Source organism: Centropristis striata, chromosome 15, assembly GCF_030273125.1.
Source record: "Centropristis striata isolate RG_2023a ecotype Rhode Island chromosome 15, C.striata_1.0, whole genome shotgun sequence".
NCBI lineage: Eukaryota > Metazoa > Chordata > Actinopteri > Perciformes > Serranidae > Centropristis > Centropristis striata.
Window position 1 is genome coordinate 32853067 of NC_081531.1, and position 27509 is coordinate 32880575.

The 27509-nt window shown below is 39.0% G+C and overlaps 1 protein-coding gene across 2 annotated transcripts in view; it reads left to right on the top strand.

Annotated features, from left to right (window-relative positions):
- The window catches only part of klhl13 (kelch-like family member 13), a 38545-nt gene extending 13179 nt beyond the window's left edge, over window positions 1-25366 (top strand). For both annotated transcript variants that reach the window (XM_059351459.1, XM_059351458.1), the window contains 6 exons: window positions 9074-9215; window positions 10648-10780; window positions 11787-11983; window positions 12902-13697; window positions 16719-16832; window positions 24808-25366. In XM_059351459.1, the coding sequence (XP_059207442.1) occupies window positions 9074-9215; window positions 10648-10780; window positions 11787-11983; window positions 12902-13697; window positions 16719-16832; window positions 24808-25295 (1870 nt within the window). In that variant the 3' untranslated portion in view covers window positions 25296-25366. The remainder of the gene's footprint in view (window positions 1-9073; window positions 9216-10647; window positions 10781-11786; window positions 11984-12901; window positions 13698-16718; window positions 16833-24807) is intronic.
- The last annotated feature ends 2143 nt before the right edge of the window (window positions 25367-27509 follow it).

Sequence of the window (27509 nt, forward strand, 5' to 3'; positions counted from 1 at the left end):
TAATTTTAGGCAACAACCCCTTTTTGATGTAAAGGCCTTGACCTTAAAATGCTCTTTGATTTATAAAGTGTAATTACAGACTCATTATAGCGTACAGACTGCTAAGATTATTAGCAGTGATTGGAGCAATTATCTAGAGATCATGGATAGTTTGTCCTGGACAGAGTGAGCTGCAACAGAGGACCTAGTGCTTAGTATACTGCAACAACATTATCACTAAACACAGACGCTTCATGCATTTCACATATACTTTGTGACACCCTGGGGGGTTGTTTTCACATGTTTCAGACTTTCATTGCACTTTTACTGCAGCTCATAAAGGCATCTTCTCCTAAATTAAAAAAAAAAAAAAAACTGGAACTCCTGTTTTTTTTCTTTTCTCCACTTTCGTTTTCCCACTTTCCAATAGTTCACGTCAAACATGCATTTTCCATGCTAATCTATTTTTAAATCAGGAGTCGATGTGTGATTTCCAGCATTAAAGAGTCTGAATAGTACATTGTAACTATCCATTCAGTTGGTTAAGCCAGAGTATTAATTAGGGAAGTACCAATTATCATCAGAATGGGCAGAGCAAACAGCATTTGTCAGACACATGGAACACAGATGTTTGAAATAGTGCGATAAGTGATTGCTTCCTTTACTGGAACCCTATGAATAGATAGAGAATAGATGGAGGGAGAAAAAAGGAGTAGATTATGGCTCATTTAAATAAAAATGGCTGTATTCATTATAATGATGAACATATTCACATTTTCATATTGCAATCCATCTACCAGATCACTGTCACGTTTAAATGCACCAAAGTCTGTTTGATGGAATAGAAGACGGTGTGAGAGAACAATTTTAAGACTGCACAACTACCTCCTTTTGTCTGCGCGTCTGCTTCTCACTGTGCGGTGGTGGGGAAAGGGAAAAAAGAGCTGCACCCATTGCTCTGAAATGTTGTGAGAATTTCTCACCTTTTCCTCTCGGTTGTTAATTTTTCAGTTGAGTTGAAGGAGGGGGAAAAAAGGTGTTGCTGCTGCTGAAGGAAAGGTGGAGAAGCAGCTGCTGAATTTCAGCCTGTTTGTGTAGTAGACGGCAATAACCCATTGGTTAATCATGTGGCTCGTCTAATGCTCTACCTTGATAGCTTGGTTTGATTTAAGTGTTCAGTAGCTAATAAGTAAGCAAAATAGTTTTTGTAATTACAACCACTGACAGCCTCTGCAGTATTAGAAATCCAGGTGACATTATACTGTACATTTACCAATAGTGCTTCAATTTTAAGCTCTCATGCAGTTGCAGCATCATAACTTTTGAGGTTTATATTGTGTTGCATTTTATTGGAAGGTTTTCCTAAAAACTTACTGTTTTTTCTATGACTATAAAAGTAAATTAAACACAAAGTTTTATGGGCCATTGTATTTGATTGCATCTTTTCCCCCAGGAGTAGAAGCTGTTCAATATATAACTCTGGTGCATTTTCCTGCTCAGTGATGGGGAAGACTTGTGCGTTTAGGTGTCTGTCAATGCTTGTTTGCTAGGACTCCACTAACATCCTTTGGAAAAAAAAGGTGGCCTTGCTTTGTTTTCATTCAACTTGTCACCTTTTCTTATGCGTTTCTTGTGTTTTTTTGTTTAACTGGTTTAGTCTCAGTGTATGTCCTGACAACACCAGCCACACCGTATGAGTCATGGGAATTTTTAAAGTGTTTTTTTTTTGTCAATTGGGCAGAGGTTGTTGTTTTTATTTCATTTTTTAATGAATACATAATATAATATTTTGCATAAGAAAGATTTCTTGCTGCTCTGCCAATTCCACTGCTGCCTTGTTTATCTTTTTTGCTCTCAGGCTTTTCCTGTGTTCCTGTTAAAACAATGTCACATTAGTTCATGGTGGCTGTAAGCAACTAAAAGAAGTAATGAAACTTTTGAATGTCAGTGTAATGCAGTTTGTACACAGATTAGTCCAAGAAAAATGCGCTGCAATCAATTTTTCATTAGGAGTACATGCATTGTACTTATGATTTCAGGCAGGTTTTCATTTTTTTTTTTTTTGGGGGGGGGGGGGGGGGGGGGGGGGGTTATTCTTCCTGTCTACTGTGAGTAAGCAGTCCCAGGAACTGACTCAATGAAGACCTACATCAGCATCCCCTCACCTCTAGTAACTTGCTCAATTTTAACTGACCAGTGATAAATTGTATTACAGTACTGTACTTTATTTTTTTTTGCTGGAGACATGAAGCAGATAAGACTTACTTGAAAAAACTGTGAATCTACCCTTTAACATGGATGCAAAAGTATTTCCCACTGTTCAAATTCTGAGATATTTTGCTCCAGAAACCGTGACATTGGTCTTTCAGATGTTCCGAACCTGAAATAGATGAGATTAATGAAGTTTCTATCAATGCATGGCTAAGCATGACGAGGCAGCAAAGCTACTCATTAATCTTTTAAGACCCTTCCACTGTCATCCTCACGGAAAAAGCTAAGTTGACTTCAGCTTCCTGAACTGTCACTGGTGGAAGGATGTTTTTAAGCTTTTCACTGACATGAAAGGACTGGATAGACTGCCACCCTTGTTTCTTCATTACTACTCTTTCAATCCTTCAGCTTCCTCCTCTGCGTCTTATTACCTTCGACCCTCTCTTTCTCCCGACTCTGCTCAAAATCTAAATGGGTAAAACTAAAGCAGCTTTGCTGTTCAAGCAAAGTCACGTACCTGAAAATGGGATAGAGTAGCATTTCTGTTATTTGTCCTTTCCGTTGTAGTTAACATTGTATTTTCTGGTGCTTGCTGTGGTAAGAAAAAGCCATAAAATGGAGGCTGTGAGAGCAAAACAGTCTATAGTGTAAACACGAGAAATTGCTGCACTCTGAACTAAGGTCGTAGTTTTTCCACGTATACAGTATCTACCAGCATTTTGTTTAAATTGGAACCTCAAGTAATGATGTCAAAGATTTAAATGCGTATCTGTTAAGTCAATAGCTTATGTCAAATGAGGTAACACAATGGTGATTGAGCCCATTGATAAAACCCCCTTTAATCAGCATTTTCTTTATTATACCATGGATAAAGTGCCTTGGCCTTCATCATCACGATTATCTTCCATTTCAGTGACCACTCTTTTAAAGCATCTGACATAACGGTATACTTTTTAATAAATGAGCATTAATGTATCTTGCATTTTTAAATTCATATTAATTATGTTAAAAATGTTAACGGTAACTTTATTTTTAAGCAACTTCTTCAGTATTTTTTTAGACCTAAAAGAAGCCCATAGTTGACATTCGTAATAGGTGTTTGACAGGCTAATTAATGGTTAAATATTCTCTGATGTGTAAATGATTTTGCATTGGCCAGTGCTGAGCTGTAAGCAGTAATGCTTAGTCAGGATTATCTTCAAAAACACAACAGATGCAGCTAGAAATTCGGTCATCAGGTTTCTGTGGTATCTTTTGGAAGAGCAGAACTTTTATGTGGGATGCTGTAGCTGTTGTCTTCTTTGTTTCGTTCCGGCAGCCACCAACACTCCTTTGTGGTTTGGACAACCCACTCCCTCCTCGCTGCCTGTCCGACTTACCACCTGACGGGGTAAATGTGCCAGTACATTGCCTGTGCTGTGTGTCAGTGTGATTGTGACCACTGTTCAAACCTTGCCAGTTTCTCCGCATTTTGTCGTGGTGTTCACAAATTCCCAGTAGACATGGCCCATGATCATCTCCTTGTGAAATGCAGCTATCACTGCTCCCATCCTCTCATTGTCATTATTAAAATTAAATCATCAATATTTGTATACAGGCGACCTTGAGCATGTGTGGCCTACATCATAGTTATTTCCTTACCTCTTGTGGTAGCATAAATGTCCATGTTTTTGTGCTTCTTTTGCCTCCATGTTGCTGTATCCTAATTGGTCTTTCTACCTGTTCCTCAGTTCTTGTACAGCATGTGAAAAGAATGACAAGTAGACTCCACCTGACCTTCTCTTAATGTTTATCCATCATATATACCCCAAATGTCTTTGGCCTAATCGTTAAAGTCTTGAAAAGAGACTGCAGTTGACTGCTAGTCGACTGAAGTCTTAGCGGTGTGTTAAAGTGCAAAGATGTGAGGCGATGTGAGGTGACACAAAACGTTTGATCAGTCAGCTTTTGTCGGCTTTGAGGTCGGCTTGGAGTATCGGAGTCCTAAAGTGAAGTTTCTTTGACAAGAAAAGAGAAGGAAAGTTTTCATCCCCACAATTCCTGAGATAAAACATCCATGTAACTTTTTCTCTTCGTTACTTTTTTTTCTCTGTGCTGACTCGTCTATAGTCTAGCTCTAACAAATGTTTGTCACCTCAAAGTGGCCTCGGACAATCATGACTCACAACGTTGCAAATTAATATTGTTGTTATGCATTTTCTTTACCATCTGTTTTGTTTTCATGTTTTTCATCCTGCATAGATAACAGCTCCCTGCATACTCATTCAGTCTGTGAAGTGAATCACTGTGCAATAGTTACTTTAAAGATAACTATAAAAATTAGGACAGTTTCACTTTAATGTGCACATTGTGAACATCACTGGACATTTGGACTCTCTGTTTTCAAAAGCAAAGCAGACTAAAGCAAAAGTTTCTGCTGTTTTTACCTACCTTCTTTGCTTTTTTCTTCCAAAACCAAAGCCAAAAGCCCTAATATGGAAACGGCAATTAAATCTTTGTTTGACTAAGTAATAAGGGGGGTTGTGTAAGACGTGTGTTTCTCTTTTTGATTGCTGTTGTTGGTAATCTCATAGCTGAATGATAATGGTCTGTATTTAGATCGAAGTAAATTATTACTCTGACAATTGTGGTATTTTAAGCCATTATGGACAAATGTTTCCTCTAGGTGTGTCCTGAGGTAACGATGACTATATTTAACATCAAACTAAACATCTCCTCAGTCTGTCAGTTTTTAAATTGTATTCAGAAGAGGCCGATCTTGCACAACTCTTTCTCTGTATCACAGTTATTAATAGCATTTTTATTGTGATCCTTGTCAGAATCTTCAGATTTATTACAAATGACTGACATTGTTTCTGATCAGACTTGTCATGTTGTTCCACCCACCTGTCTAAGAAATGTATATTATTGTAACAGGATGTACAAACAATATACCTGGTTACTTTTAATGATAGAACTGCTTGTAAAGGTTCAGTGTTATGTACATTTGTTAAATAAAGGCTTCCCTTCCTTTGTGTTATAGATGTGCATAACGTTATATGTAATTACTCTTAAAATACAACTTAAAAGTACATGTAATGCAGAGGTGAAAATCTTTCCCCTATTCAAAATATAAATAGAGAAAAAAATCTGGCAGTGGTAGCTAAACACAGAGGGTGATATTGAGTGGCTCAGTTTATTATTATTTCCTAAAATTATTAGAGCTATACACAAGGCATGCACATTCTTTTTTTGGCTTGTATATCCTGAAAAGAATAATAAACGTGCACATCTTTCCAATTTGTTTTTAGTGTCTCCATCATTAGTAGTGAGTAGGAGACAGAGGTTTCTTTTCAGTTAAAGTGAAATACATCAGATTATCGGCCTTAATCTGCCACCTTTTTATGAACAAATTTTCCGAACATTTTTAAAGCATCTAAAATTATTTAAATGTGTTGAAGTAGTTCCCACAGGCACAGGGGATGTTTCCTTACAAATGACAAAGACCCTGCTTACCACAATAAAGTGTTCATCCACACAAGACTTAAGAATTGCTTCATTATATAAATAGTCCAGCAAAAGCCATTAGTCTTCTACATCTGACAAGCACTGCCTGCTCACTTGCCTGTTTGAAGACCCAAATTTACTGTTATGCTGAGCCAGACATTTTTGTAAAAGGATAGTTTATCAAATCCAGGCCAATCTACATCTGAAAATAAGCGCCTTTTAAGTCTTGTATGCCAGATTCTGTGACTATTCTGGCATCTCTATATATTACATGAAGACTAGTTGTAATATTTTAAGCTCCGCTTTCATTCAGTGTGTGAAATGCAGATTTACGTGGGCCATTGTGTTGCTATGCCTTCTGTCTGTGCATCACCTCTGACTAAAAACAGAACAGGTTGAGTTTTTTTTTTTCCGTAAGCCACCCCCATTATTGTCAGTCACAATTCTGCAGCTCAAGTTTCTTTTAGTGGCACATTAAATTCTTCGTCTTACCTCGAACAACCTTCCTGAACTCAACTTACATCTCTTACAGCATTTTTTTCTAATAGAGGCAGCAATCTTTCTTTTGAAATCAGGAATACAGGAGCTTGGCAACAGAGTCAAAGTAGTGCAGTCAGCATTGTTTGCTTATGATATAACCTTCAGAGATAGTTCTGCTGTTTGATAGCAGTTGACAAATGCTTTGCTGATTTTGTTGATCTGCAGACTGTTAATGGTTTCCCCAAATGAGCTTCATTCTCTAATGTCAGTTTTGTCAGCGCAAAATGTACTCATATCCCGAGAGTATTCCCCTTGGGGCTCTGAGTCACACTTGCTTTCCATGTTCACGCTCTCTCTGGAGCAGTTAAGGACTTTACGTTATATTTTAGTTAGACTGCCCTAGAGCACAGGAATATAATAAGAATTGGTCTAAGATGAGAAAAACACCAATATATCACATCCTCACAGAGCACTTTTTTTTACACATTCGAAGACTATTAAAGACTCAACAGAGTTCTGTTGTGGTGTAGAATCTCTGAATTATAAACCAATTACACATTTGAAACCACATTTTCATTTGCTTCAATCATCATTAGCAGTATTTTGTCTCCAAAGTTGTTTTTTTTCTGAGTGCTGAAAACTAAGAAGTAATGTCTTGTGGTTTCGTATTTTAGTCACAGCTTCTCTGAAAACTAATGATCTTTTCAATGCTGTGCAGCCGTTTCACAACAGTTTTGATTTCATTTTATGTCCTCATTTAACTCCAAGAGATGATACATCACATATTTGTGTGGTTTATTGAAGGAGCAACTCATCATTGTCCTGCTTGAGTCAGAAAACCCAATATCACTTTATAGGCTCTTAATCAATAAGTTTCCACAATTGAGTATGTTTTAATGCACTATGACATTATCCTTGTAAATCATAAACTAGAATTAAGTCATTTTCACCTTTTTATTTTTGCAAATACAGTAATCTAAGATGCTTTTCTGGGTTGCAGTTTTTATGTCTTGGGCCTCGAAACCTTGCTGGTGGTCCTAGAGGCCACAATTGTTATCATCAAGTGCTATCAAGCGGCATCCTCCATGCCTGAAATGAGAAGCCAATACAGAAGAGCCTTAAATCTGCATTATTTTTAATGGCCAGCAGGAGGTGGCTACACTGGCTTCAAAAAGAAGTATGATTGCAGGCTATGATAGAAGGCTATGAGAAAATGACCCAAGTTCTCAATTTATTTATTACCTTGGTAAACACTTTTCTAACGAGTTCATGGTCTTAATCACTAGTTTCAAGTCTTCTTCAATACAGTAGGACATACATTTTTAAAACATTCTTGTTCCATATCAAGTAAAATGGACAACATAGCAAGTTATTCTGCAGGGTGTGGCTAATTGTGTTTGAGTGTTTTTTTTGTCTTTGACCCTTCCACAGTGTGTTTTCAGTTCATGAAAGTAAATTGTTATATTGTGGTTGCCTAAAAATATCATGTTTAATGTTCAAAAACAGGAGTTGGCAGACTTATTGCTAACTAGCACTAGCACTAACTAATATGTTATTAGTTAGTGCTAGTGAGAGGGTGGCACTACGTTATTAGTAATAACATAGTGCCACCCTCTCATTCAAGTATGGTCACTCCTGGCTCTAAAAACACAAGTAAATGGTAATCCACAAACCAGTGGTTGACGTCACAGTGGCTACCACTTCTTATAGACTTAATGCCCATAATACAGATGTGTTGGATGACGACAAACAAACAACATGGAAAAATGCGAAGCCAGTCCTGGGTATGGTAAAAGAGGTCATTAAAAATTGAATGGCTGTTTGCTAATTATTCTATCCAATGTTATGACTTTATGTCTAAACATAAGATTTATCTCATAAATGTAATAAAGTTTACATTTTAGCATTCATCATCTAAGGAGTATTATTGTGTGTTTAATGCATTTTTGTACAGAAAATAAAAAATGGCTGAATTAATATAGAGCTTTTATCAGATTAGCTTTACGATTCACTCGCATGCCACTGTCGGTGAATATTCATGCCAGATTTTAATTTGTTGTGGCCAGCTGTTGACATATATGGCTGAATGAGCCGGCCGACCTTTCCCAACTCCTGCTTGTGATGTGGCAGACGTGCTTTGGGTTATATATCTTGTGTTGCCGGTAGTCCATCCATCTATACAACTAAGGAGTTGGAATCATGGTGGCTCTAAATAAAGGATTTCACGACACATTTTTATTCTTTTAGAAATAAGTTAAAGTTTGTGTGTTATACTCCATCAGCTTTAAATTTGTTTGCACATACACACGCACATTGGCACAACATAACTGCTGATATAAAGCAGTTACTGTGGTTTTATTGAGTGCCTTGGGTATTTCACATTTTACAACCTACATATCTCACTTCTAAATGATCATATGGCTGATAAGAGTCACATTCATTGCTGATGTTATGGAGAAAAATGTTGTGTAGCTAATGTTATCTAATCCATCCTGAGCTCCTGTTTCTACAATGCTACAGATACCTCAGGGAATTGCTTAGATGTTATGTACATTTCCTATTCTTTTTTAACTTGGAACCTATTTTCCATGAAATCTGGAAGCAGCCAATCATATATAAGGCCAGTGAGTAGCCTTTTGTATAGTTGGAATTCAGTTAGTTCCCCAAAGGCACTTTGGGAAGTATGGAGCGGGCCTTGTCTTCTCCCCCTGCAACATTTTTTGCTGCTCCAGGCTTACAGATCTGCAACTTTTAGGTGACAATTTGTCAAACAACAATTAGGCTACCACCACCCAATATGTCCTTAAGTAGTGTCACTTTGAAAACTTCTCTGTCCTACTTTCTATAAGTTAAAATTAGATGGAAACACGTGTTTTTGCTACCTCTTTTTGAAGTGAAAACTTCTCTTCCCTAACAGATCCCTCGTGGAGGACGACGACGCTCACATGAAAGTTGCTCTGGGCTATGGTGATATGGGCATTTCTGCTCACCTTCAGGCATCAAAGACTGGAAACACGCGATTTTTCACAAGCAACACACACAGCTCAGTGGTTCTTCAGGTGAGAGTTCAAACGTGTAGTGACAATTTCTTATAAAGCTGTGAATGTTAGTCAAATAACATTATGGTCTCATTATGAATTTCTTCTTGGTCTTTTATACATCTTGTAGGCAATGTTGGCTATATAGCACAATCCATGACATTGTGCTGATATCAGGATGTTGAGGCAGTAATTCAGATGTCTGACAATCACTTTTGAAATTGGATAAATGTCAGTTATTCTACTCCTGCCTAACAGGTTCATTTGCAAAAACAAAACTACGCCAAAGAGCTCATGGCGTGAATTATAGGCTACAGTTTAATAGCCTACACAGTATTCCTATAATTAACACAAAAAAAAGTACCTTCATATTGACGTGAAGCCAAATGCAATATCTCCTCTTTTAATGTTAGCCAGAGATCAACAGCTCCCCTCAAATTTCCAATCTGCACTTGGTGGCTGCTTGTGCACGTCACCAATGATTTGCACAACAGTTAAGATCAACCTCAAGTTGTTGTTGTGGGTGCATTGTGCTGTTTGCTGCTGCCATACCAATGGCTGCCCTTCATCACCAGCTCTCATTGAAAATGAATGCCCGCTGGCTGATTTTTACTGCACATTAATCTCTTGGTGTCAGAGCACAGTAAGGGAATGATAATGATTTTCTAGGCCATCTGATCCTACACCCTATAGCCACGGTTGGTTAGCACAGTCACTTAGTCTGAGTTAGCTGGTGGATTCGAAAGCAATCTACTCCAGCAACTCACCCACTGATTATAAAAGCATTTAGTGCTGATCTTTTAATAACACTAATAGGAAGCAAGTAAACAACATACAATACATGCTATGTGTTATGTCTGCACATTAAGCCATTGAAAATAATGGGACAGAGATGAAGGATGCGTTTAATGTAACCATTTCCCCCTTAAATGAATAAAATATTGTAGTTAGTGAATGTAGTTGTGCAGATAAGTGAGTATGTTTGAGGAAAAACAAAGAGACTGCATGTGGAGACAGCCTCAGGTACGCAGCAACCAAGCGATTAATCAGTGGATGAAAAAATGAATGACTCCAAAGAGTCACTGCAGTTGACAACATCATTTGAATTAATAGTGCAGCCAATGAAGTCCCCAATAACCTTATTGATTAAAACAAACGCATGACTTTTTCCCAGGGGACCACTGTTTGTGTGCCATGTGGGATCAAAAGTCAAGATTAACTTAAAGATGGAAATCTCTCTGAATGGAAAAAGAACCAAATACATCTGCCACAGCAATGAACACAAGATTAGAAGAGTTTCCAGGCTATAAAATCCGTAGACACCACATATAAAATATAAAGGGTGTGTTTTCTACACGCCTTCCCATGACATCCCGTTGCAAAAACGCCTTCCAAGGTTCAACTAAGCTTCTGTCACATGCATCCCTCCCTCACCTTTCTGCTCTTCTCTCAGGGATTTGACCAGCTGAGAATAGAGGGTTTACTATGTGACGTCACACTGGTGGCTGGAGACGGTGATGAAGCCTTCCCTGTACACCGCGCCATGATGGCCTCGTCCTCCGACTATTTCAAAGCCATGTTCACAGGTGAGTTTATAGCCTCGCACTCACCAGAACATCTGCTCAACAATGGGTTGGACACTTGTGGTACCTGCTACTATGATTTGTGTGGGATGTGCTCCTTGGTTCTATAGTGCATGCCTTTGATCGCTGTATATTTTCCTGCACTATATTCTCCAGTAAAGCATTTTTTATTCATGCTTTAAAACGGTTGCTAGCATTTTGCCTCCTGAGAGATTACTTAAATTGACCTTGTGCACACATCTTTTCAGTATTGTCTGTGTGTTATTGTATTCATGAAAAAACCAATATGCTCATTGTTATGCATTCATGTTCATGGTCATTTGTACTTGTAATGATCGTAAATTAGACTTGCTGGACTGTTTCATCTTCTCTGCACACTGTTTGCAGAGGTAGAAGAAAGTTGAGTACATTTGAATACATACTATTCAGTCTTTGAAGGGTATTTTCAGAAAACTGTTAAACTCAAACCTTGAACCTTGTATTAACCTGTAGTCTATTCAAATTAAGGAGATTATTTATCATGATTTCAGCTTTGATTAGTAATTTAGTATTGTATATAATGAGATATGGTGTTTAAAGTGTATGATAAAGATGAAGAAAGTTTTGCAATGAAGACAGAATAAGTGCTTGTTACCGTATGACTAAGGGTAAACTGTACTTGGAGTGTGGGATATAGCTCATTAGTGATAAGAGAGCAGTGAGAGCACATATGCTGAGCAATGGGATTCTCCTTAAGACCTTCAATCCTTTCTCTGTACATAAATCCTTTGACACTGAAAACATTTCATTGTCATTTACACACAATGGCATATGTATCTAAAATAAGTAATGTATTGTTTATTTTAGCTTAATTTAATTTGTTCATTTATATAAGCTTTATTCTTCAAGTTAATTATAAAATCAAATAGATTTGACCGCTTACAGGCCTGTCAGTCAAATAAGATTATGTATGAGTTTAACCACGTGTAAGCATCTACTTTTTCTCATCCCCCACTCTCTCCTGATGCAGGTGGAATGAAAGAACAGGATTTAATGTGCATCAAGCTTCACGGCGTTAACAGAATAGGCCTGAAGAAGATCATTGACTTTATCTACACAGCCAAGTTGTCACTCAACATGGAGAATTTGCAAGATACACTTGAGGCAGCCAGCTTCCTACAAATCCTTCCTGTGCTGGACTTCTGCAAGGTTTTTCTTATATCTGGGGTAAGGAGGCAGACACACAAGCCACAGCTGCACATCACTGCACAGCCCGCAGCTCTCCTTTGGTGTTGGCCAGTTGTTAATTTGCTGTTGAACATGTTTTTGGTCATTGGCTGAAATAAATGGATAAAAGGATTTCAAAATAATTTAAAAGGAAAGCTGTGGCTTATTTCCCCAAAATATTTTGGATTTTCACCTCAGAATGTCTTTGGATTAGAGGAGAAATCAAGAACAGACATGAAAGCACATTGCATGAGGGATTAGAAGGAAATTGTGGAAATTGTCTGTCAGAAAAAATTATCAAGGCTATAATCAAGAGTCGAGCCATGTTAAGGTGCACAAATTCTGATTGGCTACACTTTTAAACTGGTGATGACTGGTAACCAGCTGCTCCAGGTTCATTGTCTCTCTCAAAAAGCTTGCTATGTAAAGCCCAGAGCCCCTTAAAATTCTGAAAAGATAAAAAGAGCTATTTCAGGTAAACGCATTGCTACGCCTCTATCCTGATTGATAGGGCGCCTTGGTAGAACCTTGCCAATCACAAGGTCGCCACGCTTCAAAGCATACCCTGCTTTATTGCCTATTTTACTCTAAATGGGACCATCATTTACAAAATGATCATCATGCTGGATTGTACACGACTTGAAAATAGGGATTGAGACCATAAAGTCATTAGGAAAATATTTACTGACGTAATAAATCAGGTAAGTAGTTCCATAGACTTCTTTACCACCTGACTTATTTTTGCAACATGTAGAGTCGCCCCCTGCTGGCCATTAGAAAGAATGTAGTTTAAAGGCACTTCCACATTGACCTCAATTTTCAGACCCGGAGACAACATCCACCTCATTCTATACACTTCCATTCAGTCTAAAATGCAACTTTCCAAGATTTTGATTTTTCTTTCTTTGATTTTTGCAGGTTTCTCTCGACAACTGTGTCGAGGTGGGGCGCATCGCCAACACGTATAACCTCACAGAGGTGGACAAATATGTCAACAACTTCATTCTGAAGAATTTCCCCTCACTGCTGGGCACGGGAGAGTTTGTCAAGCTACCATTTGAACGGTTGGCTTTTGTACTTTCCAGCAATAGTTTGAAACACTGCACTGAGTTGGACCTGTTCAAGGCTGCATGCCGCTGGTTACGCTTCGAAGATGGCCGTATGGACTATGCCCCAAAGCTCATGAAGAACATCCGCTTTCCCCTCATGAACCCACAGGAACTCATCAATCACGTGCAGACAGTGGACTTTATGCGCACGGACAACACCTGTGTCAACCTCCTCCTGGAGGCTAGCAACTACCAAATGATGCCCTACATGCAGCCAGTTATGCAGTCAGAACGGACAGCCATCCGCTCGGACAGTGCCCACCTGGTCACCCTGGGTGGTGTTCTGCGCCAGCAGCTAGTTGTGAGTAAGGAGCTGCGTCTTTTTGATGAGAAGGCTCATGAGTGGAAGGCACTGGCACCAATGGACGCACCCCGCTACCAACACGGCATTGCAGTCATCGGCAACTTTCTTTACGTGGTGGGTGGCCAAAGCAACTACGACACCAAAGGCAAGACAGCAGTGGACACCGTGTTCCGGTACGACCCGCGCTACAACAAGTGGATGCAGGTGGCATGCCTTAATGAGAAACGTACCTTCTTCCACCTCAGTGCACTCAAGGGACACCTCTACGCTGTCGGTGGAAGGAACGCTGCCGGGGAGCTCGGTGAGTTTATTTCCCTGCTTGATTGTTTCCTTTTAAGCAACAACAGAAGCCTTTAATTAATATTGTATGAGATTATACACTTAAATATTGCGAAGCAGTAGGAGAAAGAATATGCAGTTTAATAAGGCTGCAAGCACACTGACGCCGGTAATCAAGTGTTGTGCCTACACATCATTTGCTGTTTGAACATGTCGTGTGCATAATGTCTGTGTAATTTAATAACATTTAGAGGATGTGCACATTATTATGAACACCTTAACAATCCAATATGATCCAACACAGAAGCATTGGAACACATGCAGAATCAAGGTTTAATGTTTAATTTAATATTTTTTTCACTTCACAATATAATGGAAACCAATACAGGAAAGCCACAGCCCTCGCCCTTTCATTATTTTTGTTAAACACTTCCCTGACACTGTCTGAACAAATCTAAATGATTATAGTGGACATGTAGCATGCTGGCAGACAGAATCAAATGAAAGGGTTTCAGTGAATATAAAGAAGACCTGACAGATCATCTGAAGGAATCTGGTGCTTTGTATAGTTTAAACTTCATTTTGTGACTTTTGCTCTCACACTTAACTCTTCTGGTAGAAGCACTTCAATGAGGTGATATATTTATATCTGTTCATTGTAGTTCAGTTGCTGAGTAACCAATCTGGAATCTCTGCAACCGTAACTGTGGACCACAGAGAGGTGCCACCCGATACTTAAATTCAGCTCTGTAACTGCAGCGGGGAAAGGGAGAGGCCACTGTGTGAGCAGCCTTCTCTTCTGGGTTATAATTAGACCAAAGAACACGGCCCCGGTTCACTGCCTGTCTACACAACTGCCTTTTTCTGCTTTACGTTCCACTGCCCTTTCACTGCATGTGGTTTCGCCTTGATGTTTTGCTGGATGTGCCCAGCCCCTGCATTATATTTGTTTACTCTGGGTGTGGTTTTATTGTAACGTCTGAAATGCGCAGGTTGTAAAAGAAAAGCTTAACAACGTCAAGATGGATATTTACAGGACGAATCTTTCAGTCTTAGCTGGTACACTTTTCATTTCAGAAGTTTGAAAGCAAATTGATTTGATTGAAAGAATAAAAAAAAGTCATTTTAATATGAAATTTCTCAATATATGTTTGACAAACCTATACTAACGTACTATAACCCCAAATTCAGACATCATTAAAAAAAATCTGTTACATCATTTGAAAATAATTTAATAAATGTCTATAAAAGCTGTCAAATGCAGCACAGTAACTTTAATCCCATTATAGGGTCCAGACCCCAAATCATTGCTGTAGGTCAGAGAAGTATGCAACATTGTGATTATTATCAGATGTCACAAGCTACCAGCTTGACCCGTGTAGTATCCTGTTAAGTTTTACTAAACAGCCTGCAGGAAGAGCAAAATCCTGCTAATTAGGAATGTGACCTTTTCAGTAGATGATAGGAAATTTTGATAGTGGAATATAGAAGGCGTTTTTCGAATTAAATTAGCCTCTGGACTCTGTAGGTAATTCAGCAACATTCAGGTATTCATGACAATTTCTCATTTGTTTATTAATAGATTTTTAATAAAATGAAACCTTTTTTCAGTCCAGCCTTCCTCTGCATTCATTTAATTCAGCTGTGCTCCGTACAAGTTTTGTCTTCTAATATGTCTGTTCTGCTTCCTCTGAGAGGCTGCAAGATTTCGTGCACTGCTCAAGGTCACTTTGATGATGGTTGTTGCGCAAGCAGAGGAAGGTATTCACTCATTTTCCCCTCTGAGATTTCCACAGCTGGCTCACACTGCTTTGTGGTCCTGAGCTTGCTGTTTTGGAACTGGTTTTGTAAAAACATTTTTTCAAGACATTGATTTAACTATTGATTTGAATAAAGCCTTTTTTTGCTCCTTTTCTTCTTGGTGTTCTGCAGAGACCACTTACTGACCTTGACCGCTGTTCACCGCCTACTAACTCCAGTTCCACATAAATAAAAAATGAATGCATTAAAATGAATTCAAAATGTATATTTCCAGAAAACAAGAGTTTATCAGTATGTACATTAAATATATTTTCTTTGTTCTGTATTCAAGTGAATGTAGGTTGAAAGTAACTTGCAAATCTCAGCATTCTGTTTTTACTTACTTTATTCACAGTGTCCCAACTTTTTTGGAATTGGGATTATATTCGCTGCACTCTGTGAAAATTAGATACATCTTTTTCAATTTTGCATACTCAATTTAATGTAGTGCAAATTTACAATCACTGCAACATGTTCATGCGTCATACGTACACACAACCGTACAAAAACACTTGACTTTCCTGCCATGTTGCAGCCTCTGGGGACAAAGATTGCCGTCAAAAGGTGGGAAAATGTTTGTGGACTGGCAGAGTGACCTATAGAGGAGCTGATTTCAGTGAAAAATACAGTAACTCAGTCTGATATGTGCACATGACTTTCTGACGCTGGGAGGATGACAAGAACATCACCAATATATTACTCATGATGCTCTTGTAAAATGCATACACACCCCTCAGTATATTTGATGATGCTGTTTTGAAGCTAAACCGTGCTAATCTAATCTTTGTTGTAATCTTGGATTAAAACAGTTCATTTAAGATTACGTCTACAAGGGGAGAGATCCCTTGATGCTGAGGTCTACATCATTCCTGCTGGTTGTCCAACTTCCTCTGAACCCAAAAGTTGGTGGACCCTGGCTGCTTGTTAAGGGGTCGCTCACCTTCGAGCATCCCTCACGAATCCCAGTGTCTCTGTTCCGGTTTCTCACAGATTTTGCATTCCCTTCGTCAGAGGCCTTAAGATACAGGATCTTACAATCTCCCCATTTCCTGTGCAAGCAGTGTATTCAGTGCTGGTGGGATTGTAGGGATGTGTACTGTGTATTTAAATCCGTGTTTTAGCTCCCACGCTGAGACCCTCCAAGGCCTCATTTGCTGCTGTTTGTCCTCCTTAGTTGTGTCTTGACCTACTTTCTACTAATACTTTCTTCTTTTTTTTTTTTTCTCCAATCTTTTTCTTCAAGCTACTGTGGAGTGCTACAACCCAAGGACAAATGAATGGACATATGTTGCCAAAATGAATGAGCCACATTATGGCCACGCTGGGACTGTGTACGGTGGTTATATGTATATTTCAGGTAAGTGCGATCATTTGTAATCAGCCCAAACTAAGAGGCATATGTAATGTTGCGTGAATGTGTAGTGAGTTTAAAAATAGATTAATGTCTTCAAGTCATAATTAGAATGAATTGCAGTGTCTTGTGATTCCCAATTAGATAACTTTTTTTCTCCCCAAGTAGCAAATACTGATTATATCTTCTAATATGCAAGGCCATAAAATCTAAACTGCGGTTTCCTCATCTGATACGTTTCCTCCAAACTCCACTGCATGTATCATGCATTGCCATAAATCATAAATAAACACAATTCAGTGGTGTTAAAATGGTTGAACTATGATTTTTTTTTGTGTTTTGATTCGTGACAAATGGTACATACAGTTCACTCCAGCTTTTGAGAGTTTACAGCGAGTCATTAAGAAGATTTCTTACTGTATGACTAATGCGCCATATTTTTGTCCTTTTAAACTTCATATAAAAATAGTGTAAATTCGCAGTTCCTTATGCATTCTTCACACGCTTGATTGATCTATACCAGGCACACAGAAGTGTTAGCCCTTAGTTAAAGGCTGCCTTTGAAAAGTCTCTCTTGCTTAGGAAGGTTCCTAACTGAGTGAAATGATCCGTAAGAATCTAAGTGGAAACCATGATAAGAGCTGGCCAACGTCTCTAAATGCTAAGGAAAGGAGCTTCAATGCTTCTTTTCTTATCTTTACCTTTAGCATAGCCTACTCTAAACACTCCTTTACGAATGGGAAGAGGATAATGCCATCTATCCCACAAGTCCTCGCTGCAGCAACATTAAAGCAATGCACCATTTGGCCATTCAAGAAAACAAACGTATGTAAAGCAGTGAATTTGTAGGCCTGACATGTTATGCCTGTCTTATAAATTAAATGTATACATTTAGCAGTTATTTCCATAAATATTAGTGGATAGGAGGGTGAGCGTGAGCAACTTTTTTTCAATGTGGCAACCAGTTTGTTTCTTTTTTTTGGCTAGTAGCCTATATATCTATATTTATATATATATATATATATATATATATATATATATAGATATAGATATAGATATAGATATAGAGATAGATAGATAATTTGTTTTATTTTTTTAATTTTTCACGGTCACATTATTACATAGTCAAGTGTATATGCAGTGAGATTTTCATGTATTTTCCTAAATCCTTATAAGGTCAAGATTATATGAGAAGCAGAATTCATATAATTTTCCATAAAGGAAAAGTGTTTGGGTGTGGGGAAACACATGATGTAACTTTTTGACTAATTGACAGAGTCTGTGATGGTTTAGGGCAGAGGTTGAAACTATGATTGCTCTTAAGGTGTCACCCGAATACTTGTTCACTTCATGGGATTGAAAACAAATCCTGCGTTATGGAGATGAGCCCTAGTTTCTCAGTGTGACTAATCCAGAGCTGTGCTACAAAGGAAAGGGATGGGAGGGTGGAAGGGAAATTGGGAAAGATGGAGCAAAGTAGAGGACTGAAGCCTGTGTAGGAGGTGTAACACACAAGAGTCTGTGTTAATCCCTCCTGGCCGTGGGTACCATCATCGTTCTACAACACATGAACATAAACAATATTCATAAACATTACTGGAGAAGTGTAGATTTGCCATAATATGTATAGACAGCAAAACAGAGGTAGGGAAGAAGAAAACAGGGAAAGAAGGAGTTTGTTGTTGTCCATATCTGAATGACAATTATCTTTCACTTGTATCTTATTATCACACATTTACAGTAAACAGGCTCCAGCAATAAAATACACCAGTTATGTTGTACATATTCAGTTTTAAAAATGTAAACAATGAAGCCCACATCCACTTCTAAAGAAATATACATCTTTGAGTCATGAGTAAGACAATCAGAACTTCAACCAATGCATTTATGAGTCCATGGACTATTTATACAGTACAGGCCAAAAGTTTGGACACACCTTCTCATTCAATGCGTTTCCTTTATTTTTATGACTATTTACATTGCAGATTCATCAAAACTATTAATGAACACTTGTCGAATTATGTACTTAACAAAAAAGTGTGAAATAACTGAAAACACAGAGGGTGGTTACTTTGAGAAATCTAAAATACAAGACATGTTTTCAGTTATTTCACACTTTTTTGTTAAGTACATAATTCCATGTGTTCATTCATAGTTTTGATGCCTTCAGTGAGAATCTACAATGTAAATAGTCATGAAAATAAAGAAAAACGCATTGAATGAGAAGGTGTGTGTCCAAACTTTTGGCCTGTACTGTACCTCTTTCACACCAATGACCAGGGTTGCCTGACTCATGTGCAACCTTTTTTGGTAATTCAAACCCAGCCAGTCAACCAGGTTGACAGTTCAAGACCTGGGACACAACCCAGTAGCAATGAATGACAATGACCTCACATGCTGAAAATGGGTGGGGGGCTTACACCACAATATGATGCATGTTCTTGGCATGATCTGATGTGAATATAGTTCATACATGGTTAAACATGTTATACTGGGTTATGCATGGAGCTATAGACCTGATATAGGCTTCTGTCTAGTGCTATGGGGGTATTTGTGCTTTAATGTCTTTTGTTTAAAATAAGATGACAAAGTTATGAGCTGAATACATATTTCACTCTGCCATGATAAAAGGGCTAAAAAAACAGTGGTATGTTGGTATTGAGGATAGACTTAGCCTCTGCAGCCTTGGTGAATTAACATATATTAACATGAACCACATTAACATCTTAACACTCTCTGTACTTGCGAGCTGGGTGGCTTTGGCAAATGAAAATAAAATATTGAAAACCTCATTAGCAGTAGTATTAAGCTTATTTACAATGTAAGGTGCTGACCAGCATGCACACTGCTTTATTGGATACACTCGCTGATTTTGATTAGTGTGCACACAACCAGTGAATTTAATTTCATAATCCACAGATCTCATTATTCCTGCAAATCTTTGTCAATATCTTGTAGTTGTATACACAACACATTACCTACCGTATTAGTTCCAGATATCTTTGTTTTCTTTCAGTTCCACATTGTAAATCCCCAACTGACATAACATGCATTTGTTTGTTTGTTTTTAGCATCTCCTAACAAAATTTGTTTGCATAAAACATAACAGTGCTGCAAGAATAGTCACAGTGTGCATGCATGTGGAAAAGTTAACAGGATATGCAGCTCTTGTTTGATTTAATTTCATATTGGCTAACTCTCACTTGCAGGTAACATTCCAGAAACTAATAACTATCTTCATACATGATTACTATCATTGTTTATATTAACAAAACTTGAATAACATTTTTAATTAGTTAGTACCTCACCTGGGACGCAAAGAACTGGGGCATTTAAGGGACCACATGATTTGGCACCGTGGGGTGGAGATGAAAGGCACATTTTCACTTTTTAAAATAAATAAAGTGAAATGATGAATAATATAATGGTCACGGAGTGAGTTAATCTGCTGGTAACCGGCTGTTTTTCAATCTTCTTGCCTCGGGCTACACTCTGCAGTACACAGTATTTACTGCTCACTCTTTTGATATTCTAATGGATTCCTTTTATGTTGGTTTCATGTTTCAGTGCTGTACAATAGCAGACCAGTAGCGTCATCATTTCACAACACGATATCATGCTTTGCACCTGCAGCAGCTAATACTACATGTGTGGCAAAATGAATATTTGCATGCGACAGAATAAAGCTGGTAAAGCAGTTTAGTGAGTACAGCTGTGGGTTATGACACAAGAGAAACATGCATAATGGCTTATATGAAAACTGTCTGTCATGGAATGTAGTGCTTTTAATGCAAAAGGTACAGAGCATTACCCATTAGAGGAATTTTGTTGCACTGTAGCGCTCACAGTCTCGGGGGTTACAGTCTTGCTGTGCAAGGTGACCCATGCTGAAGTGCAGTTCTGTGTCGGTCTGTCACAGCAGATCAGGTCACATTCTCCGGCTGTGCTGCTGCGCTGTCTGAAGGTATCCTGTCAGCTGGATGAACCTGACAAATGCACTCAGCACACAGACCATCACAGCTCAAGTGGTGTGGCAGAGTTCAGACATGAGTACTGAACCAGCACAGAGCCCGGCTGCCTCTGGTTCAATGTTTTACCTGAGAGATTAAGATGTGTGTGAGGGTCCGGCGTAAAGTCCGGTGGTCTTCCAGTTCAGACCATTTACTTACCGAGTCATTAACAGTTATGACACTGTACCTCCTAGTGATTTGGACTCTTTGTGTCATTACATTTGTGTGATTATTTTGTAATGATTTTTCGTAATTATAACCTTCGGATGCAGATGGATATATTGATATTGTTATTTCGAAGTCCCTTAAATAAAACCCTGATTCCAAAAAGCTGGGACTTTGTGAAAAATGTAATAAATACTGAATCAAATGATGTGCAAAACCTAAAAAGACAAGATATTTCATGTTCAAACTGAACAACTGAAGTTTGTTTTTTTTAAATATGTATGCTTACCTGAATTTAATGCATTCTGATTTTATTTGTGTTTTGCACAAATTGGAATCTGAGTTGTAGTGTGTTGGAGGGTTTTATTTTATTGTGAGCAACATAGGTCCTCAGTAGGATAGTTTGGGCTTAAAAATAAAGTTAAATAGTTGAATAAATAAAGTTCACTCTGGTGAGCAGTATATATGATTGTGACACTGTTTATAGGTGAATTCAAACTGTATTTGTACTGTAATTTCTTGTTACTTATCTGTCAAAATATCGACTGATACACATTTGCAATATGCCGATATCAGTCAATGTATCAGTTTAGCTTTATTGGTCACGAACCAATATTTAAAAATTGCAGTGTTACTGGTTTGTGAGCAGTCCTGCAGTCATAACTTTAAGATGGGTTGGGAAAACAAAGCTCATTAGGTGATTTATTTTATTTGGAAGAAAACAGTTTTTTCAAGGCTGTAGTTTTTTGTTGAAATGGACTTAAAGTGGTTCTTAATTGGATTATTTTCTGCAGAAATGGGTGGTGATCTGTAATGCCTGCAAGCTTTCCCCCCCACTTGATCCTTTTTTAAATATTGCAAGCACTGACATGATAGCAGCTCAGCAAAATTGGCTAAGATGGTGTCTAAAAAAATCACACGTTATTTACTGTGTACTCCACTGTATTTAATCTCTGCCATTTTATTTGAGTGCCAAATTTCTTTCTATGCCATGTGCACCATTTTCTACAAACAGTCCCACAATCTAATGTGTTGAATTTTATAGTGGTGAAAATGACCGTTGTGGGACTGAACTGTCAGTAATGACCCAAAAGGACGATGATTCATAAGTGTCTGGAAATTAAATTTACTGCTCACTATAGAGAGTAAATAGCAGTCTGTTACAAAGGGAGTAGTGAATGGGTGATCGAGGGAGTGATTTTAGATACAGCTGAAATCTGTTTGATTGTAAGATCTCCTATTCTGGCCTTTAAGAGGCTGTACAATTAACTTGACTGTATGACTTGCAACAGTTTGGTTACTGACTATCTTACCTGAATAGACACAAAAACGAAAAAGCACTGTAGCTTTTACATTGACCTGAAAGGAATAAAATAGCATTTTAAGTTGCTTTTGTACTGGTTACTGACCTCACTGTATGTTTATGAAGATCTTTATGTTCCTGGACATCCTACAGAAAAATCGATCCTGTAGCTTTTCTTTAAAATGTGCATCCTTGAGGGATTAGACTGTACATTTGTTTTCTCAGAAACAAACACAGATCATTCGGACAGCTGAATATAGATCATGCAGCATTTTTACTTTTGTAAAATATTAAACTATGAGTTATACACATACAGCCCTAAAGAATGCAAAACATTTTTAACAAGGACACTACAGATTTACAATATCTTTAAAACCTTCCTTCTGTCTAGAAGCTGTATTTTAATGTCTTTTTTTTGTTTTATAAAAGGATTACAGAAAGCTATGAGCTCAATACATATTTCACTCTACCATAATAAAAGGGCTAAAATAGACCGTACAGGTTGTCTATGCCAGCAGCTTATTACGCCCCAGATTTAGGTTTGTTGTTAGGTGGCAACTTCTATCTGCCATAGTAATAATAACTGGAGCAAAACAGGAAGTCAGGTGACGGAGTATATATGGCAACAAATTCCATTTAGGGAGGGCCGGAACAAACCCAGGACTTTGACCCTGGATACTGGAGTCCAAAGTTAATGTTGTTATTTTAACTTAACCATTTGTTGTGTTCCTGGTTATATCCTATCCTTGCATTTAATGTTGTAACATAACAAAATGACTAAGGGTGTCACATATTGCCTTTTGAATAACCGTTAATTTCACTTACGATATACCATTTAGCTGATCTTTTCAAAGGAGAAATTAAAAATGTGTCAGTTGTCATGGAATAAAATCAATGACCTTTTGATATTTACGAAATAAGACTCACTAACTTAACAATCACACAGCCTTCAGTGCTGTAAAAAAGTTTAAATTGTGGTTGTGGGAATGGTAACACCCCTATTAATGACATCATGAGGTCTTTTCCTAAACTTAACCGAGTACTAGTCAAAATAATCAAAAGGTTCCGTTTCACAACAATAATCGCATAACCAAGAAACTGTCACTTGACCCAGACAATTGCATGTTTTTAACCTTGTCTGGTTTTAAAGAACGATCATATAAGTGGTTTTGAGAGACAGTGGACATGTTCGTTATCATTAGTAGTCTAGACACTCTCCATCACTACGGGGTATTTTTGGAAAACGCTGAGCCCCTTTTCCTACCTCGCCTCCGCGTCTATTCTCCACCTTCCCTTTGGTGTGCCGGCACTTATTCAACCAACCAAGCAGGTCACTGGTTTTACAAGGGGACTCTCCAGCTATTTTATATCTACAGTACGTGGCTGAACAGGGAAATGATTTTAAACGGCCCACGTAGCAGACAATGGAAACAATAACCCAGTCTGTCCTGTGCTGTCTACGGAAGGGCAAACGCTTTTAGCCTGCTTCTCTGAGTTAGCCTCAATTTGGCTAAACCCTGATCCGCTCTTAGTGTCTCACTAATGGCTCTAATTAGACATTAGGATACTGGGATACTGATCAGACATCATTGTATCAGGGAAAGGCCAAAGCCCTTGAACTAAATCAGAATAGCAGCAGGGTGTCTCGGGAGGAATTATAAGGACCTTACGTCTGCTCCAGCACTGTTCCCTTGTCAGGGTTTTAATAGCAGACTCGCCCCATGGACTACTTGGATAAAGAAAATGGATAGTCAGGCTATCTTTGGGTTTGATCAGTTAAGGAGGTGCAGCATCACAGATCTGAGTCATGGCAGCTGAATAGACAGCTTAGGCCTCAACAATAAACCGAGCACACGATCACTGGGCAGCAGCAAAAGAGGGATCCTGCCTCTATTCGGCATGCTCTGCAAATCTTCTCCGCATTTGCTCCTAGTCACTCTGCCTACGGGGGGGAGGGGTGGGCTGGCTTCCACCCAAATGCATGCTGGGATTGTGTTCCTCTTTATTTTAAGCCTTCCCTGTAGACATGTCCTGTTTTTTTTTTTGTTTTGTTTTTTTCTCCCCACTTTCCCTCAGCTTTTTGTGTCCCGCCGTCTACAGTCTGTTTGTGCGTATGTGAATGAATGTTTTGTAATGGTGTTTCTCTTATACTGAGTGCTCATCATCCATATTATTTTCACATTGTAAAAAAAAAATATTGATGTCACTCTTGTTTGTAAAATGACGGTTCACCCTGTTTATTGGTTGTTGAGCTTGCGTCAAGGTTTGAGAAACGGGAACATGGAAAGGTGCGATTAGACTTTGTCTGGATTCTTCATAATGTTACAAAGAAAATGTTCCAGTGTCATGGCTGGTGCGCCACATGACCTACATAAATAAATGTTGGTTTGCATGGGTGAATGAGTCACAGATAGGTGTGATTGACAGCTCTTCCAAGCTGTTTTTACTCCCCCAAACGACCAATGTGGAAGCTAATTCGCACTCTTTTTCTTCTTGCTTGCAGGGGGAATCACTCATGACACTTTTCAGAAGGAGCTGATGTGCTTTGACCCAGATGCAGACAAATGGACTCAGAAAGCGCCCATGACGACAGTGCGTGGCCTCCACTGCATGTGCACGGTGGGCGACCGCCTTTACGTGATCGGGGGCAATCACTTCCGGGGCACCAGCGACTACGACGACGTGCTGAGCTGCGAATACTACTCCCCTGCCCTCGACTTGTGGACTCCTATCGCTGCCATGTTGCGAGGCCAGAGCGATGTGGGCGTGGCCGTGTTTGAGAATAAGATCTATGTGGTGGGCGGATACTCATGGAACAATCGGTGCATGGTGGAAATAGTACAGAAGTACGACCCTGAGAAGGACGAATGGCACAAAGTGTTTGACTTACCCGAGTCGCTGGGCGGGATCCGAGCCTGCACACTCACAGTTTTTCCCCCTGAGGATATTTCGGGCTCGCCCTCCAGAGAGTCGCCCCTCTCGGCACCTTGACGAGTAAAGGGGGGGAGCCCTGTTTTGCTCATACCCCCGTAACCCCTCGCCCACCCAACCCCTCCAACAAACACTCCTTATAGACATTGTTTGCACTTCCTCTTTGGACTACATCTGTACTGCATCCCTAAGTATCCCCAAGTCCACCTCCCCTAAAGCTGTGCAGAAACCCCTCCCTAAGTGATTAAACCTACGTACCGGCAACCTAATTACATGTTAATGTTGCATACTCGGTATATTTTGGCAGGAAATACCTTGACTTGAAAAGTGACTTTGCAAATCAACTTTTCTACCTGATGTCTACAAAGTTTTCTTATGTCTTGTTTCTTTAGGCGTTCTACCTTGAGATGTTGACTACCGCACTGACTCTCTCTTCTAGTCTATGCCAGGTTAGATGCAGGTGACTCCAGACAGCTGAAGCGTAGGGACGGATGAGCTCCAAAACACAGCCGGTTTATATCTCAGGGGTTGGCCCAGGCCCCATCTACGTTGCTCTCTTACAGTTTCAGTTCTTTCCTGCTATTGCTATGAAACTGTTAACAAAATGGTGTTTTCTAAATTTAATAAAGATGATTTTGAAAGTAATTAAAATGTTGTTGTCATTCCTGACTACAGCAGACTCGGGGAGAGCCTCAAAAGCGGAAGTTGTACAACTGTAACTGAAGTCGAGCCTTGTGTGGTTTAACATGTTGACTAAGCTGAAAAGTGCCTTAAACCTGCATACTCTCTAATGGCCAGCAGGGGGCAACTCCACTGGTTGCAGATTGTATTGATGTCAATGTGAAAACGACTGCTTCTCATGTGATGTATTACCTCATTTAACATTTTCATGACCAGTTTATAGTTGCAATTGTTAGTTTCAAGTCTTCTTCAGTACAGCACAATTTTGCAAATTATCGTCCTATTTAGAGTGACCTCAACAACAAAGCGGGGTATGTTTTAGGGCGTGGCTACCTTGTGATTGACAGGTTGCTACCACAGCATTGTCCTCGAGTTCTCAGTCAGATTCACCTCTCGCTCCGCCACAGATCTACCCTCTCATCCAATTATGGTCACGTCTTGCTGAGGATGGCGAGGGCCAAAATGTCAAACTAGTGGACAACTAAAACCTATAGTCCACAAACCAATAGGTGATGTCAGGTTTGCTACATCAGCAGAGTCTTGTGGCAAAGAATAGCATGTGTTTTGTTGTGATATATTCCTGTTTATGATAGTTTGAAGACTGTCTACAGTGTCTGAAAAGTTATAACACTTTACAGTTAACAGTCATTGTTATTCATTTGACTAAAACCCTCTGACTCGGTTACAAGATGTGTTTTCTTGACAACGTATTTAAATGAACCTCATCACCTTTAGTCAGTTGAGAGAGAAGTTCGCTTCCTTCAAGGGCAGAATGAGCTGGATCTGTCTGTTGCAGTTTGCAAACACAAACATTCAAAGTTGGCATGTCGTCCCCAGCTCCTCCTGGCCTATTTTTGCAAGCTAACTAAGCTAACCAACAGCACATACCTGTCCAAGAGAAAACAGGCCACGCTACTCTTCATATCCGTCCTCTCCCTCAGTGCTCGCCAGCGGGTGAAAGCAAACCTCAGATTCACTTTTGTTTTGGAACAAGCTCTGTCTGCCTGGCATCTCGCCTTGGTATATTTGCATTTTTTCAGCACTGTGTCCAATCTTTACTTTGCTTCCTCTTCAATGCATGCTTCAGATATAGGACCCTATTATAGAGTCCAGCCTTCACACCCTGTGCGCACAGGGTGACGCCCAAAAATGCTGCGAAATGAGAAAATGCAGGCAGAGGCCAGAAAAATCTGACTAATTTTGCCTTTTAATTTGTTTCAGAGAGGTGACAGATGTTATAGGAATTTTTTAGAGTGACCCTTCAATAAAGAAGATTGGATTCAGAGTAGTAAAGTTGAATTAGAATTTATTATTCTTGTACAAGAAGGAGCGTTTAACAGTGCAACACACAACGAGGGGTTACAGAGAAAAAGGCTCCCAGAGGAGCTCTAACAGTTGGTTCTTATACTATTATTGATAATGGGCTGTCCTAACCCTTGCAAATTGTTAACAGACAATTTGCATACAGTGCATCTAGACGTTTTCCTTTGTTCCCTTAATCAGTAATCAGGATATCCCCAATCTAAATGTCCTCTGACCTGTCTCTAATCCTCACTCTGTTCTAGACCCTGCCAGCCCCAGCAATAAAGTCAT